The sequence below is a fragment of the Misgurnus anguillicaudatus genome, chromosome 11 (genome assembly GCF_027580225.2).
Source record: "Misgurnus anguillicaudatus chromosome 11, ASM2758022v2, whole genome shotgun sequence".
NCBI classification, from domain to species: Eukaryota; Metazoa; Chordata; class Actinopteri; order Cypriniformes; family Cobitidae; genus Misgurnus; species Misgurnus anguillicaudatus.
In genome coordinates, this window is record NC_073347.2 from 1,831,324 (window position 1) to 1,842,959 (window position 11,636).

The 11,636-nt window shown below is 38.4% G+C and overlaps 1 protein-coding gene across 1 annotated transcript in view; it reads right to left on the bottom strand.

Annotated features, from left to right (window-relative positions):
- dst (dystonin) overlaps nt 1-11,636 on the bottom strand; it is a 194,082-nt gene that overhangs the window by 72,882 nt on the left and 109,564 nt on the right. Inside the window, exons 41-49 of the mRNA XM_073872803.1 lie at nt 11,428-11,574; nt 10,999-11,214; nt 10,765-10,914; nt 10,160-10,393; nt 9,191-9,343; nt 8,733-8,966; nt 6,058-6,342; nt 5,185-5,733; nt 270-446 (exon numbers count right to left, since the gene is read on the bottom strand). Coding sequence (XP_073728904.1) covers nt 270-446; nt 5,185-5,733; nt 6,058-6,342; nt 8,733-8,966; nt 9,191-9,343; nt 10,160-10,393; nt 10,765-10,914; nt 10,999-11,214; nt 11,428-11,574 — 2,145 coding nt within the window. The remainder of the gene's footprint in view (nt 1-269; nt 447-5,184; nt 5,734-6,057; nt 6,343-8,732; nt 8,967-9,190; nt 9,344-10,159; nt 10,394-10,764; nt 10,915-10,998; nt 11,215-11,427; nt 11,575-11,636) is intronic.

The window sequence follows — 11,636 nt, forward strand, 5'->3', positions numbered from 1 at the left end:
AGAAAACAGTAATAAAACAGAAATTAATTTTCTCTTTGTGAATCTGAACAAACTGCTGGAGAGCTGAATACAGTCAGAGTGCATGATGCGAAAAGTAATCTATTTAAGCGTGAGTGCATGCGAGTAGATCTGATTAAATTTGTGCTCTGTTATTTGTGTCCTGTGCATGGCATGTTTGGAAGCGTGTTTAAATAATGACATCTTGGCGCTTTATGTATAGTGTACAAACAACTTGTGACTACAGTATTATAAGAAAAGTGAGATCTTGCCTTAGTCTCCTCCAGTTGTCGTTGTAACGTCTGTGGGTCTCCGGCGATGGGTTCTGACTGCTGTCTTATGGACTCTTGCTCAGAATTTTTCAGCCATGTCACTAAAGCTCCGCTGGAGTCTTCATATTTCCTGTACTTGTCCACTACATCCACAAGGTTGTTTCCAAGCTGATTACACTGAAATGTATGAGAGGTATGCATGGGTTAGATACAGATAATCTAATTAAAAATTAAATAAAACATTTTATTGTGAAATAGGAAGACACAAAACAAAACAAAATTTCAAAAACAAACTCTATTACAGTAATTATTGATGTACTACAGTAAAAGTTGCTAAATGAAACATCACTATGAATAATGTGAAAACCTCTAAAGTAAAACATCAAATCGCATAAAAAGGAAACTGTGTGAGAAAATGTGATTATTTGTCAAGATGTCAAAATGCAAACAATCTTATGGGTCTTAAAAGGTTGTGAGAATGTTACATAATTCAGCTTTCTGAACATGAATCAGAAAAGCAGGGTTGGGCATTCCTGGTCCTGGAAGGCCACTGACTGTCCTGCAAAGTTTAGGTCCAACCCTAATCAAACACACCTGAAAAATCTCATTAAAGGCTGCAGGATGACTTGGAAATGGCATTCATGTGTGTGTGATTAGGGTTGGACCTAAACTTTGCAGGACAGTCAGTGGCCCTGCAGGACCAGGAATGCCCAACCCTGATTTAAAGTAAATGCTGCCATCTGTTGGTAGAAATAAAGTCAACCATTTTTTATCCAAACTTATACAGAGCATACTGCTATAGCACAACTAATCTTTTAAATACAGGGGACTTTTCACCCCAAAACATTTAGTTTCTGCATAAAGAACAGGTGGGCAGTTATGTCCTAATGGTTAGAGAGTCAGGCTTGTAACTTGAAAGTCGCCAGTTTGAGTCTCATGGCCGGCAGGTTAAGATTGAGGGGCATGTTTTCCCCAATTGCCCCCAGCCGGTGCTCTCTGGGTGTACGTGTGTTGGAAATACTGGACAATCACGTAACTTTCATATTTTTTTAATATATGTAGAACCATTACGATTTTATTGCCCTGAATACTAATCATTTTTATAAACAACCGTTCTAGTTTAGGGTAATTTATGATTTATATTCTTCAATTATACATTTTAAATCTTTATCCTCTCCACTAATAAGCTGGTGTGTGGTGAGCGTTCTGGCGCAATATGGCTGCCGTCGCATCATCCAGGTGGATGCTGCACATTGGTGGTGGTTGAGGAGATTCCCCGTTCATATGTAAAGCGCTTTGAGTACTGAGAAAAGCGCTATATAAATGTAAGGAATTATTATTATATTAATTATTATTATTCTTTTAAAGGACAAGTTCGGTATTTTACACTTAAAGCCCTGTTTTCAGATTGTTTATGATGAAATAGAACGGTTTTGACTGAAATTTCGACATTTGCGGCTGCCCCGAGAATTTCTGGGTGTTTGTGTTTCAGCTCCTACCTTTACAATGGGTTTAATGGTGCACTGGAACAATCCTTTCTAAAATGCATTAAACTTTCGTTTACAAAGACGTGAAACTTATCGAGTGGTCAGGGGTGTTCACTGATGTGCTCACACAAAAATCGCTGCAAAAGATGCTTTCCAACAGCTGTTTTAGCATTCATTGTTAACTTGTGGACCTATTTTTCCAAACGCCCCACACCTGTACATTCTTCCGCTTAGAGCTTGAATAATAGACACTCCAGCCCAGCTGGTGGCGCTAATCCGCCATTGCCAATTGCAAGAATAGAAACAAAGTACCCGGCGCGGAGTAATACCGTACCTCACAGCACGTCTAATACAAGTCAATGGAGTTGGCAAAAACTGCGATAAAACCTGTTGGAATGCGTATTTTGCAGCGATTTTTGTGTGAGCAGTGAACACCCCTGACCACTCGATGAGTTTCACGTCTTTGTAAACGAAAGTTTAATATGCATTTTAGGAAGGATTGTTCCAGTGCACCATTAAACCCATTGTAAAGGTAGGAGCTGAAACACAAACACCCAAAAATTCTCTGGGCAGCCGCATATGTCGAAATTTCAGTCAAAACCGTTCTATTTCATCATAAACAATCTGAAAACAGGGCTTTAAGTGTAAAATACCCAACTTGTTTTTTAAAATTATGAGCTAACACAAATGTAAACTCTGGGATTTATGTTGATTTAAAAAAAAAATAATAAAAATAAAAACTGTCAGATTTAGGGATGTAACAATTAAATCGAGTGTCTCATTAAAAATGCCTGAAATCGATTCTGAATCACAAGGCTGCGTTTCTTTGTTTCATGCACAGCTTGTGCGTGTACTACGGCATTTGGTTAGTGGGAAGTCCTTATCAATCTAAAACAGGAGTGGGGAACCCTGGGTCCTGGAGGGCCACTGTCCTGCAGAGTTTACTTCCAACCCTAACCAAACACACCTGAAATTCATTTCCAGGTAATCCTGAAGACTTGAATTAGATTTTTCAGGTGTGTGTAATTAGGGTTGGAACTAAACTCTGCAGGACAGTGGCCCTCCAGGACCAGGGTTCCCCACCCCTGATCTAAAATCATTATGAGTCCGAGTCGTTTATAACGTGCATTTAAAAAAGCAACACTCGTTAAATAAAAATCTGTCAAAATATTCTTTATTATCATGAAAATACCTGAAACAATTTGAAGAACAGCAATATAAATATTCCTGTAAACCAGTAATTCTTAAAGTGTGGTCCGCAGACCACACAACCCCCCCCCAGTGGTCCGCCAAAAGATGACCTAAACTAGGCAAGTGTTTATACAATCGTCACTTATTTAAGTAGATTTTTAATGCACTTGCGAAACTGTGATATCAGTTCTTGCCATTCTGTTTTAATAATAATAATGGATCGGTGGCTAAACCAAAAAGAAGAGATCAAGCATCAACTGAAAGCAGCTAAAATCCACAGATCTATTAGTTTTGTAATGTACTAGTTTTTGTTTCATGTGTAAAATCCCTGTAATTTCAGTGATTTTGGACATTTAAGGGGAATAGTTATAGTTACAACCATAGACTTCATATACCCACCACCTCAGTTTTAAACTAATGGCTCTTTGGAATGACATTAAGTGGGACCCCCCTTACGAAAATTAACCATGGTTTTATTGTGGTAAAAGTGTAGTAACCATGTTTTTTTGGTGTATTGATTACTATCAGCAAAACCATGGTTTTACTACAGTAACTATGGTTTAACTATGGTTTTTGAAAACTATAATTGTTAAAACCATGGTTATTTTGTAGTTACTATGGTTTTACTACAGTAACCATGGTTTTTTAGTTTTAACTGTAGTAAAACCATGGTTAATTTTCGTAAGGGCCAGGCTGTTACAGTATGTTTAATTGCAGTTTTTTTCCCACATGTGCAGTTTGTTGATATAGCATTGCATTAGTTTTTGACTTGAAACAGTTGCATATTAAATTTAAATGTAGCTTATCCTTCCTATTTTGTTGTTTTTTGGGGGCGTGTTAGAGTGGGATTCTGTTAGGTGGTCCTCAGAAAAAAATTGGAAGATAAAGTGGTCCTTGTGCTGAAAAAGTTTGAGAAACACTGCTGTAAACATTTTGTTTGTTTATGTGTGTGTAACCCCATTCACACAGACCTTTGGTCCCAGAAAATACCCGTAAGATTGCCAGACAAGCGTCTGTGTGAACACAAACTCGTCCGGTTAATCTGGGATTGTTGCCGGAAAGAGGACCTAGTCAGATACACGGAAAACTGTCTGTGTGAACAAGAAGCTGAAACAATGCCGTAATGGGCGTGTCGTAACAAAAGTTATGGTTCAGCTCTTTAAAACGAGAGATAACATGCATATAAACATTCACCACAAGAAAAGTTGCAAACTAGATTGAAGCAGTTATCAGGAAATGATAAATGAGACGCATAAACAATGACGCACGTGCCTTAGTGATGACGGGCGTGTCATGGCACCATAAAGTTGGTTCAGCTCTTTAAAATGAGGGATTTACAACATTCACGATGAGAAATGTCAGCAAACTGGACTGAAGCAGATATAAGGTAAGTTAGCTCGTCACTTACTGCGTTGATCATTCAGCAGCATAAAAGAATATCGCGTCACGTGCTCATTTGAGCTATAATAAACGAAGATGCCCGCGTGTCATCCCAAAAAGATATATCGTTCAGCTCATCAAAATGCAGGTTGTAAATGCATATAAACAACAATCAAGATAAGAAATGTCTGAAAACTGTTTTAAAGCAGAGATCAGGGAGCTCGTCAAATATCCACTCAGAAGCTGAGATCATTCACCAGCATAGAACTGTGCGTTCACGCGCTCCTTTATAGTCTTATCATAAACAAAAATACACGCGAGTGGTTTCTGGAGAGAGAAATAATAAATAATATGCAAACTTCAGACGCTGCGTAGAAGAGAGGGCAGGACTTTCAACAGGTCACGTGTCAGATGCCGGGTAATCATGTCAGTGTCAATGAACAAAAAAATCTAACGATTCCGGAAAAATCCAGGATGCCTTTTCCGTGTATTTTACGGAATGTTTGTGTGAAAAGGGCTTGTGTGTGCTCCTCAGCTGCAGTGCAAGAGAGCAGAAACATAACAAACTTAAACAATGTAAACCATGTTCTGACTGGCTGTTATTTGTCAATGTTTGCGTCACATTATGCCCCATTTTCGTGTTCAGAACAGACAAATAGCCCATCGCTGCAGGCTAGGCATACAGACATATGTCTTTATATGCAACATTTTTGAATATTATGTAAAAGATGCACTGCTCTATATGGTTGAAATGACAATAAAAGCCCTTTGACTTGACTAAAGCATTTCATTCTCTAAACGTTTGAACGGTAGTGTACTATATTAGTTGATTTGAAACATACTGTAATCACAAGTACCTTTGAGTGAAGAGCTTTGTAACAGCTGGCTGTAGAGTCTAGCTTCTCCTTCACAGCAGCACAAGTGCCAGACATATCAACAGCTGGCAGGCCATCAGTTCCTCCAGATTCAGCACGATTGCAAACCCTGGCTGCCTCCAGCACCTTCTGACCTGAGATAGTGATGAACCGCAGGTCTCCTTTATGAGAGATGACATCTTCCGAGAAGCTCCTCTGTCTCTTTAGGTTATTACTCAAGGTTTCCAGACCCGCTGCGGGCGCTCCCAGCTCCTCAAGTCGCTCCTGGGCCTGATGTAGCCACGTCTCAAACTCCCCACAATCGCCTTGGAACTTCTGGAGCTCCTCTTGAACGGTTTGGACTCGCTTCATCTGCTGCTCAGCCCGGGTGAGGGAGGCGTCGTATCGATCCTTCAGCTCTTTAATGTCTCTCTGTAGCTTGTCTTTTTCGGCGGGGGACAGGACTTGAGCCTGTTTGTCCAGCAAAGCCTGCGCTGACTGTGTAGCTATAATCAGGTCCTTCTGTTGAGACAAGATTTCCTGATGATGGGCCTGCAGACAGGGAAAATAAAATGTTGGGTAGGTTTAAATCCATCTGATTTCATTCAGTAATACAGCACTCTGAAATACTGAATTGCAGTCATCGCTAAACAGTTTATCTGACAGTTACCCTTTTCATATCAATGTAAATCCACATTAATACAAATTACAGTTGTTATATGGTGCCATATAACAACTTAAAATGTAGCTTTTGCCCTTTTTGGAAAAAAAGACCATTTAAAGGCATTTTTTATAGATAGATGGGGAGAACTACACATTGCACAGAACAGTGTTATTTCTAAGTATTTCTGTCTTTTAAGGTCTTAAAGTACGTACTTGAACCCGTTCATACTGCTTATCTAGGTCCAGGGCTTTACTGTCTTTCTCTTCAGCAGCATCTAGATGTGCATTGTCTGTGGTGTCCAAAGCGTTTCCATTCGGATCATCTCCCTCTTCAATGATCCTGTTCAGTGATGTACTCTCGGGCAGGTTTCCATTCTGCTTTAGCATCTGGTCCTTTTGGATCCCACCCATTTCTTTCTCTTTCCCAACATTGGAGATCCAGTCTAGAAGATTCTCGATCTTGTTTTTGCTCTCTTCGAGTTGCTCAACAGCTGCTACCTGTAAGGTTACGCACACAGACGACATATATTTATGTTTTACTGAATAAATAAACTGAAATTAAATCCAAAGATCCATCTTAGAGCCAGTGAAAGTATTCGGTTAAATAACTACCACAGACATCATTAACATCAAATTAAATTATTATAAATGCTCAATTCAGTTCAACAGCGAGCGGTTAGAAATACAAATATACATGCTCATTTGTTATTTATATATTTCCACTTTTTAGACTGATAGGAGCAGTGCATACTCAGTACCGCCACTTCTAAATATAGCTCTTGAGCGTACCACCACCTCTCCCTGAGCCCAGAACGTGCTTTTAGCGTACCGGAACGCTCATTTGCACATCTGTTTAAATCAGTGGTTTATCCTTTGGCTGCGCTGTCGCTTTTTAGAGTGCCCTTCACAATGTACACTTGCTTATTCGTCCCACCGAGAGCAGAGACTACATTACCCATACACCCTTGAGTTTAACACGCTAAAACTGCATGCGTCGCCTTTGCTGTCAGTCAGCGTCAACGAGGTGTGTTGCTCGGTAGTTGCTCAGTTAAAATGAAAATACAATGAACACTTAATATGTCCTCATTGTTTTAGACTCTGAGCAGTAAAAGAACAAGGTCAGAATCAGAGGACTCGCTGGCTGACATCCCACCAAGCCAGAATGATATCGCTGCAGGTCAGACGCAAGCTTTTTCCAATACCCTTTTGTAGGTACGTGACAATCTACGCTATCGCAGCTGTCAGTTTGGTTCCCCTCTACGCAACTTCAGATTTCGTCAGGCGATGTGCAGAGTAAAAACATTCTTGAATTTGTAACATACATTTAGTTTAATTGCTAAACTACAAATTAACGAAATTTAAACGACGCGCACAGTTTTACCACCCGCAAAATGAAAAACAATGGGATAAAATAAAGTGATGACTTTCTAGTTTCAAATGGCCAGTATTTTGTTATTCTTGAACCCATAGACTTGGTCTTGGTGTCATTTTAAAGTTTTTGTTTTCAAGCTCTTCTGAACAACTAGTTTTAGCATTTAAACATGCTGAAAATTTTACTCACATAGCCTATCTACCTTATGCACATTTTATTTATGTCTAATCCAATAGCTATTTCTAGCTCAAGCAAATCCACAAAATTATATAAGGATTTATTATTTTTTACAAGGTCGTCTGTTGACTGCTGAATATAAAACCCCTTCAATACAGGAGTCGAGTCAGCAAAAAAAAAAAAAAAAATAGAGCACCGACACTTCTTTTGGGCCACTTAAAGCACTGGATAGGAGTAACACAAATGTTACAAAACTTTTGAAATCATGCTGTGACTAAAGATGAAGATCACTTCTGTCATATTCATTGTAATCACAACTTGCAAAACATTTACTCATGTCATTTTATAAAGCAGTTTCTTGCAGTCTCACCCTTTGATGTTTTTTAAACAGTATTGAAGGAGATTACATCTATTATTCTGCACCCTTATTGGCTGATTGTCTTTATTCCAAAAAATATTGTTGTATATAAACAAAACCATTAATAAAAATAAAAAATCGAGATGTTTTGTAATGAAAGAAGTTAATTTGTTTGCACATATCAATATTAGTTTTATAATATACATGTAAACTTGAAACCATAGGGAGACTTGACGTCATTCACATTTCTTTACAGCAGTGCATGGACAGAAGATTCAGTACAGAAGTGTTCATGATAAAAGCTGCCTGTCTGATTGATGGACGCCAGTCAAGATAATGTTTATCTCTGTGAATTTAGCAACTTAACACATTTTTACATTGTGAAAATAAAATCAAACTAACTTCTAGCTAGAACCACACATTAGCAATGAACAACCTTTCAGCTCCTATTAGGTACATCTTCAAAGGTAATATATTATAGACATTATATAGACATAAAAATCTGGATGTCTGGACCTACACATTGTTCTACACAGTGATGCCATAGAACCATTTTTTGGTTCCACAAAGAACCATTGAGTGAAAGGTTCTTATAAGAGTCACTTATTTCTTTCGGAAGGAATAGTTGACGATGGGCCGTTGAATTATTTGAAAATAATGCAAGGTGGTAATGCGTTACACCACAGGTGTGCATTATTTTCAAATAATTTAAAGGACCGGAGTCAATTATTCCTCTTATATTATTTTAAGACATTTGACAGGTCAGGTGTGCGGTTTACAGAAAAAAAATCAACACCCGTGGAACGTTTCTCAACCAATCAAAATAAACCATTCAATTGGCCCGTGGTATAAACTTTAAAAATCGTAAGCACCTTTTTTCACCACAAAGACCCTTTAGTGCAACAGCTCTTTATGATACCATTCAGCCAAAAATAGTGGCACCATAAAGCACCTTTGAAAAAAAAAAATTTTGACTCCAACCTTTTCAGTCTCTTGTTTAATGGCACGTGTCAACACCTTGTCCAGATCATTCCTGGACTCGTCTGCCCGCTGGTTAAGCATATTTGCCTTGCTCTTCAGCTCTTCCAATTTGGTCTCAAGAGCCGATATCTGCTCTGGAGTGAGTTTACTGCGATTCTCCTCCAGGAACTTTTTAGTGCTGCTGATGACTTCATTCAGGGCGCTGACGTTAGCCTGCAGGTCTTTCTGAAGAGCCTAAGAGACCATAGAGAAAATCTTTCAGTGTTAAGATTTAAATTACTCAACATCTAAACAGACAGACAACAATGACTGTGAATGGTTGCTGCTGTGCTCTAGGTGTTGCAAAGATGTAAAGTTAATATTTCCTACATTCAGATATTTTAGAGAGGAACATCTTAAGCATCATTAACTTGATACATACATAATTGCCATAGCAATGCTATTAAGAGGCCATTCACCTGATGCTCTTGTTGGTATTGCTGAAGATCTCCTACAGTCTTTGCACTGGCAGCCTGCTGCTGGTGTCCAATGAGGCGGTTCTCCGTCTGTGTTAGATCATCAAACAGCTCTTGTAGTTTATCTGAGAACTCTTTCTGCTTTTCCACCACAGCCTAGCACATAAAGATAGATAGGTTTAGAAAACAGTAATTTCCTATAGAACACAAACTAATTGTTGATGCAAACTGAGCATTTGAACACTAGTGGTGACTGAGTATGCTGTAAACATGCCAGCCGTTCACAGAGATGAAATAAATAGATAAAGAGAAAAATATTTTCTTTAGGTGTGTTAGTGCTGCCTTTAGTGGCTGGAAAACATTTCCAAACAGCAAAAGATTAAAACGTTGGTCCTCTGGTAGGTAATAAGAGCTGAAATGGTTCGTGCAGCCTGCAAAATATCAGAAGAATCAAGAGTAGGTAAGTCTGTGTCAGTGATCAAGCCATCGCTTCTGGATTGTGAATAGAAAAAACGCACAACACTGAGTAGTACAAACATTCACAAAACTTTAGTTGAAAATTGCCTACGATACCTACTGTCTGAAAATGTACTTTTAAAGACCCCCATAAAATAAAAATATGAATCTTAATGGCTTTTGATCCAGGCCTATTATCTATAAGGCCATATACATGTTACTCTGCCTGTAGTGTGCACTTGAAAGTTACAGTCTCTTAAAGGCCAACTGTCCAAAACTAACTTGTCTTACGTAAGTATTTACATCTTTCAATGTGTCAAACTTTCTGATGTAATGAGAAAAAAAATCAAGAGAATGTGCTCTTCAAACGAATTCAAGGGGTCTTTAAAGGTAGACACTTACATATTTAACAGCATTTAATCACAAAATGCATATACATTTAATCAACAACATTTAGAAGTACTGAATGCATGTTCATGGGATTATGAACACAAATCTCTCTGGTGTCACTCAGACCTGCTGCTCAGTCTGATCCTCACAGATCTTCAGGTGGACTTCCAGAGTTTGGGTTTGGATGAAAACCCTGTCTGTCAGCTCTTTGCAGGATCTCTGTGTGGTGCTGAGGGCTCTCAGAAGTTGTCTGCTATGAGTTGGAGTCAAGAACTGAGCGTGCTCAGAAATGAAGTTTTGAATATCAAAAGCAGCATCTTCCAATAGTTGGCGATGTCCTGATAAGTTGTTCTTGATGTCCTGAATGTAGAGCAATAAAGAATCCGAGTAAACTGTATGTTTGTTACTTTTCTGACTCTTTAAAATTAATGGTTTAATGAAAACCCATAATCAGAGACTTGCAAACAGGTCTGGTTTATGTCACAAGGCTTCAGGATATTAAGATTTATAGACAAGCACAGATGACAATCGCCATGGGGACTCTTGTTTTAAAATTGCTTGTCGGTAGACATGAATTTGAAAGACATGAGACTTAAAACGGGAAAAAAACATCACTTAGAAAGAAGTGTGCACTGTGTTGATTTAGTTACTAAATAGTAGGCAATCCTGTGGTCAGCACAAAAAATATAAAAGATCAGCTTTATATTTTCCAATATAAAAAAACATCTTACCTTATTTTGTTGAATCTTGTCTTTCACTTTGTCCAAGTCATCATCGTTCATGATGTCAAGCTTGGGCACCATTTCAGAATCGTCTTTTATACAAGCTGAGATTCTATCAAGGGACCTTAGCAAATCCTCATATGAGGTTTCCAAATGGACCTGTAAGGCAATTTAATCCTGTAATGTAATTTGCTTTTTTGGACTGTGTTCTGATTTACTAATTTTTCATAATTCTTTACTAACCTTCACCGTGTCAATGGCTAGATGAATAGCATTACTTCTCTCAGCTGACAAATGGCAAACATCTTTGAAAGCATTCTGCAAATCTACATAAACCGTAGCCAGATCTTGGTGGATTTGTGTGGGAACAAGTTCATCAGCAGAATTGAGAAGTTGCTCTGCTACATTCAAATCTGCCTTCAGTATAGCAGGGAGAACAGCAAGCTGTGCTTCCAGAGACTAGAAACGGATTGTGTGGAATTAGTTCGGAAAAAATCGTGAAGAGTAGCAACAAAACAAAAGGAACAATAATGGGTAAAAGTGGAAAAACATACGAAAGAAAGTACTTTTTAAATATTAGCAGTGTGGAAGGTATAGTTTAAAGCATATAAAGTCTACGGGTAAAATAGTTTTCATGAGAGGAAAGAGATTTATATGTTACAAGTGACAAACCTGAGCTTCCTCTAGCTGAACGTGCAAACCCTCAATATCTTCTGCTAATGGACATTTGGTCACTAAGTCATTTCTTATTTCGTCAATGGCATCATAATGGTCCTGGAGTCTTCCAACACATTCCAGGTAATTCTGGGTAGAAAATCCCTGTCAAGTGTAAATAAATAAATTTAACACATTTGCTATTATACACAAGAGTGGTAGCATCA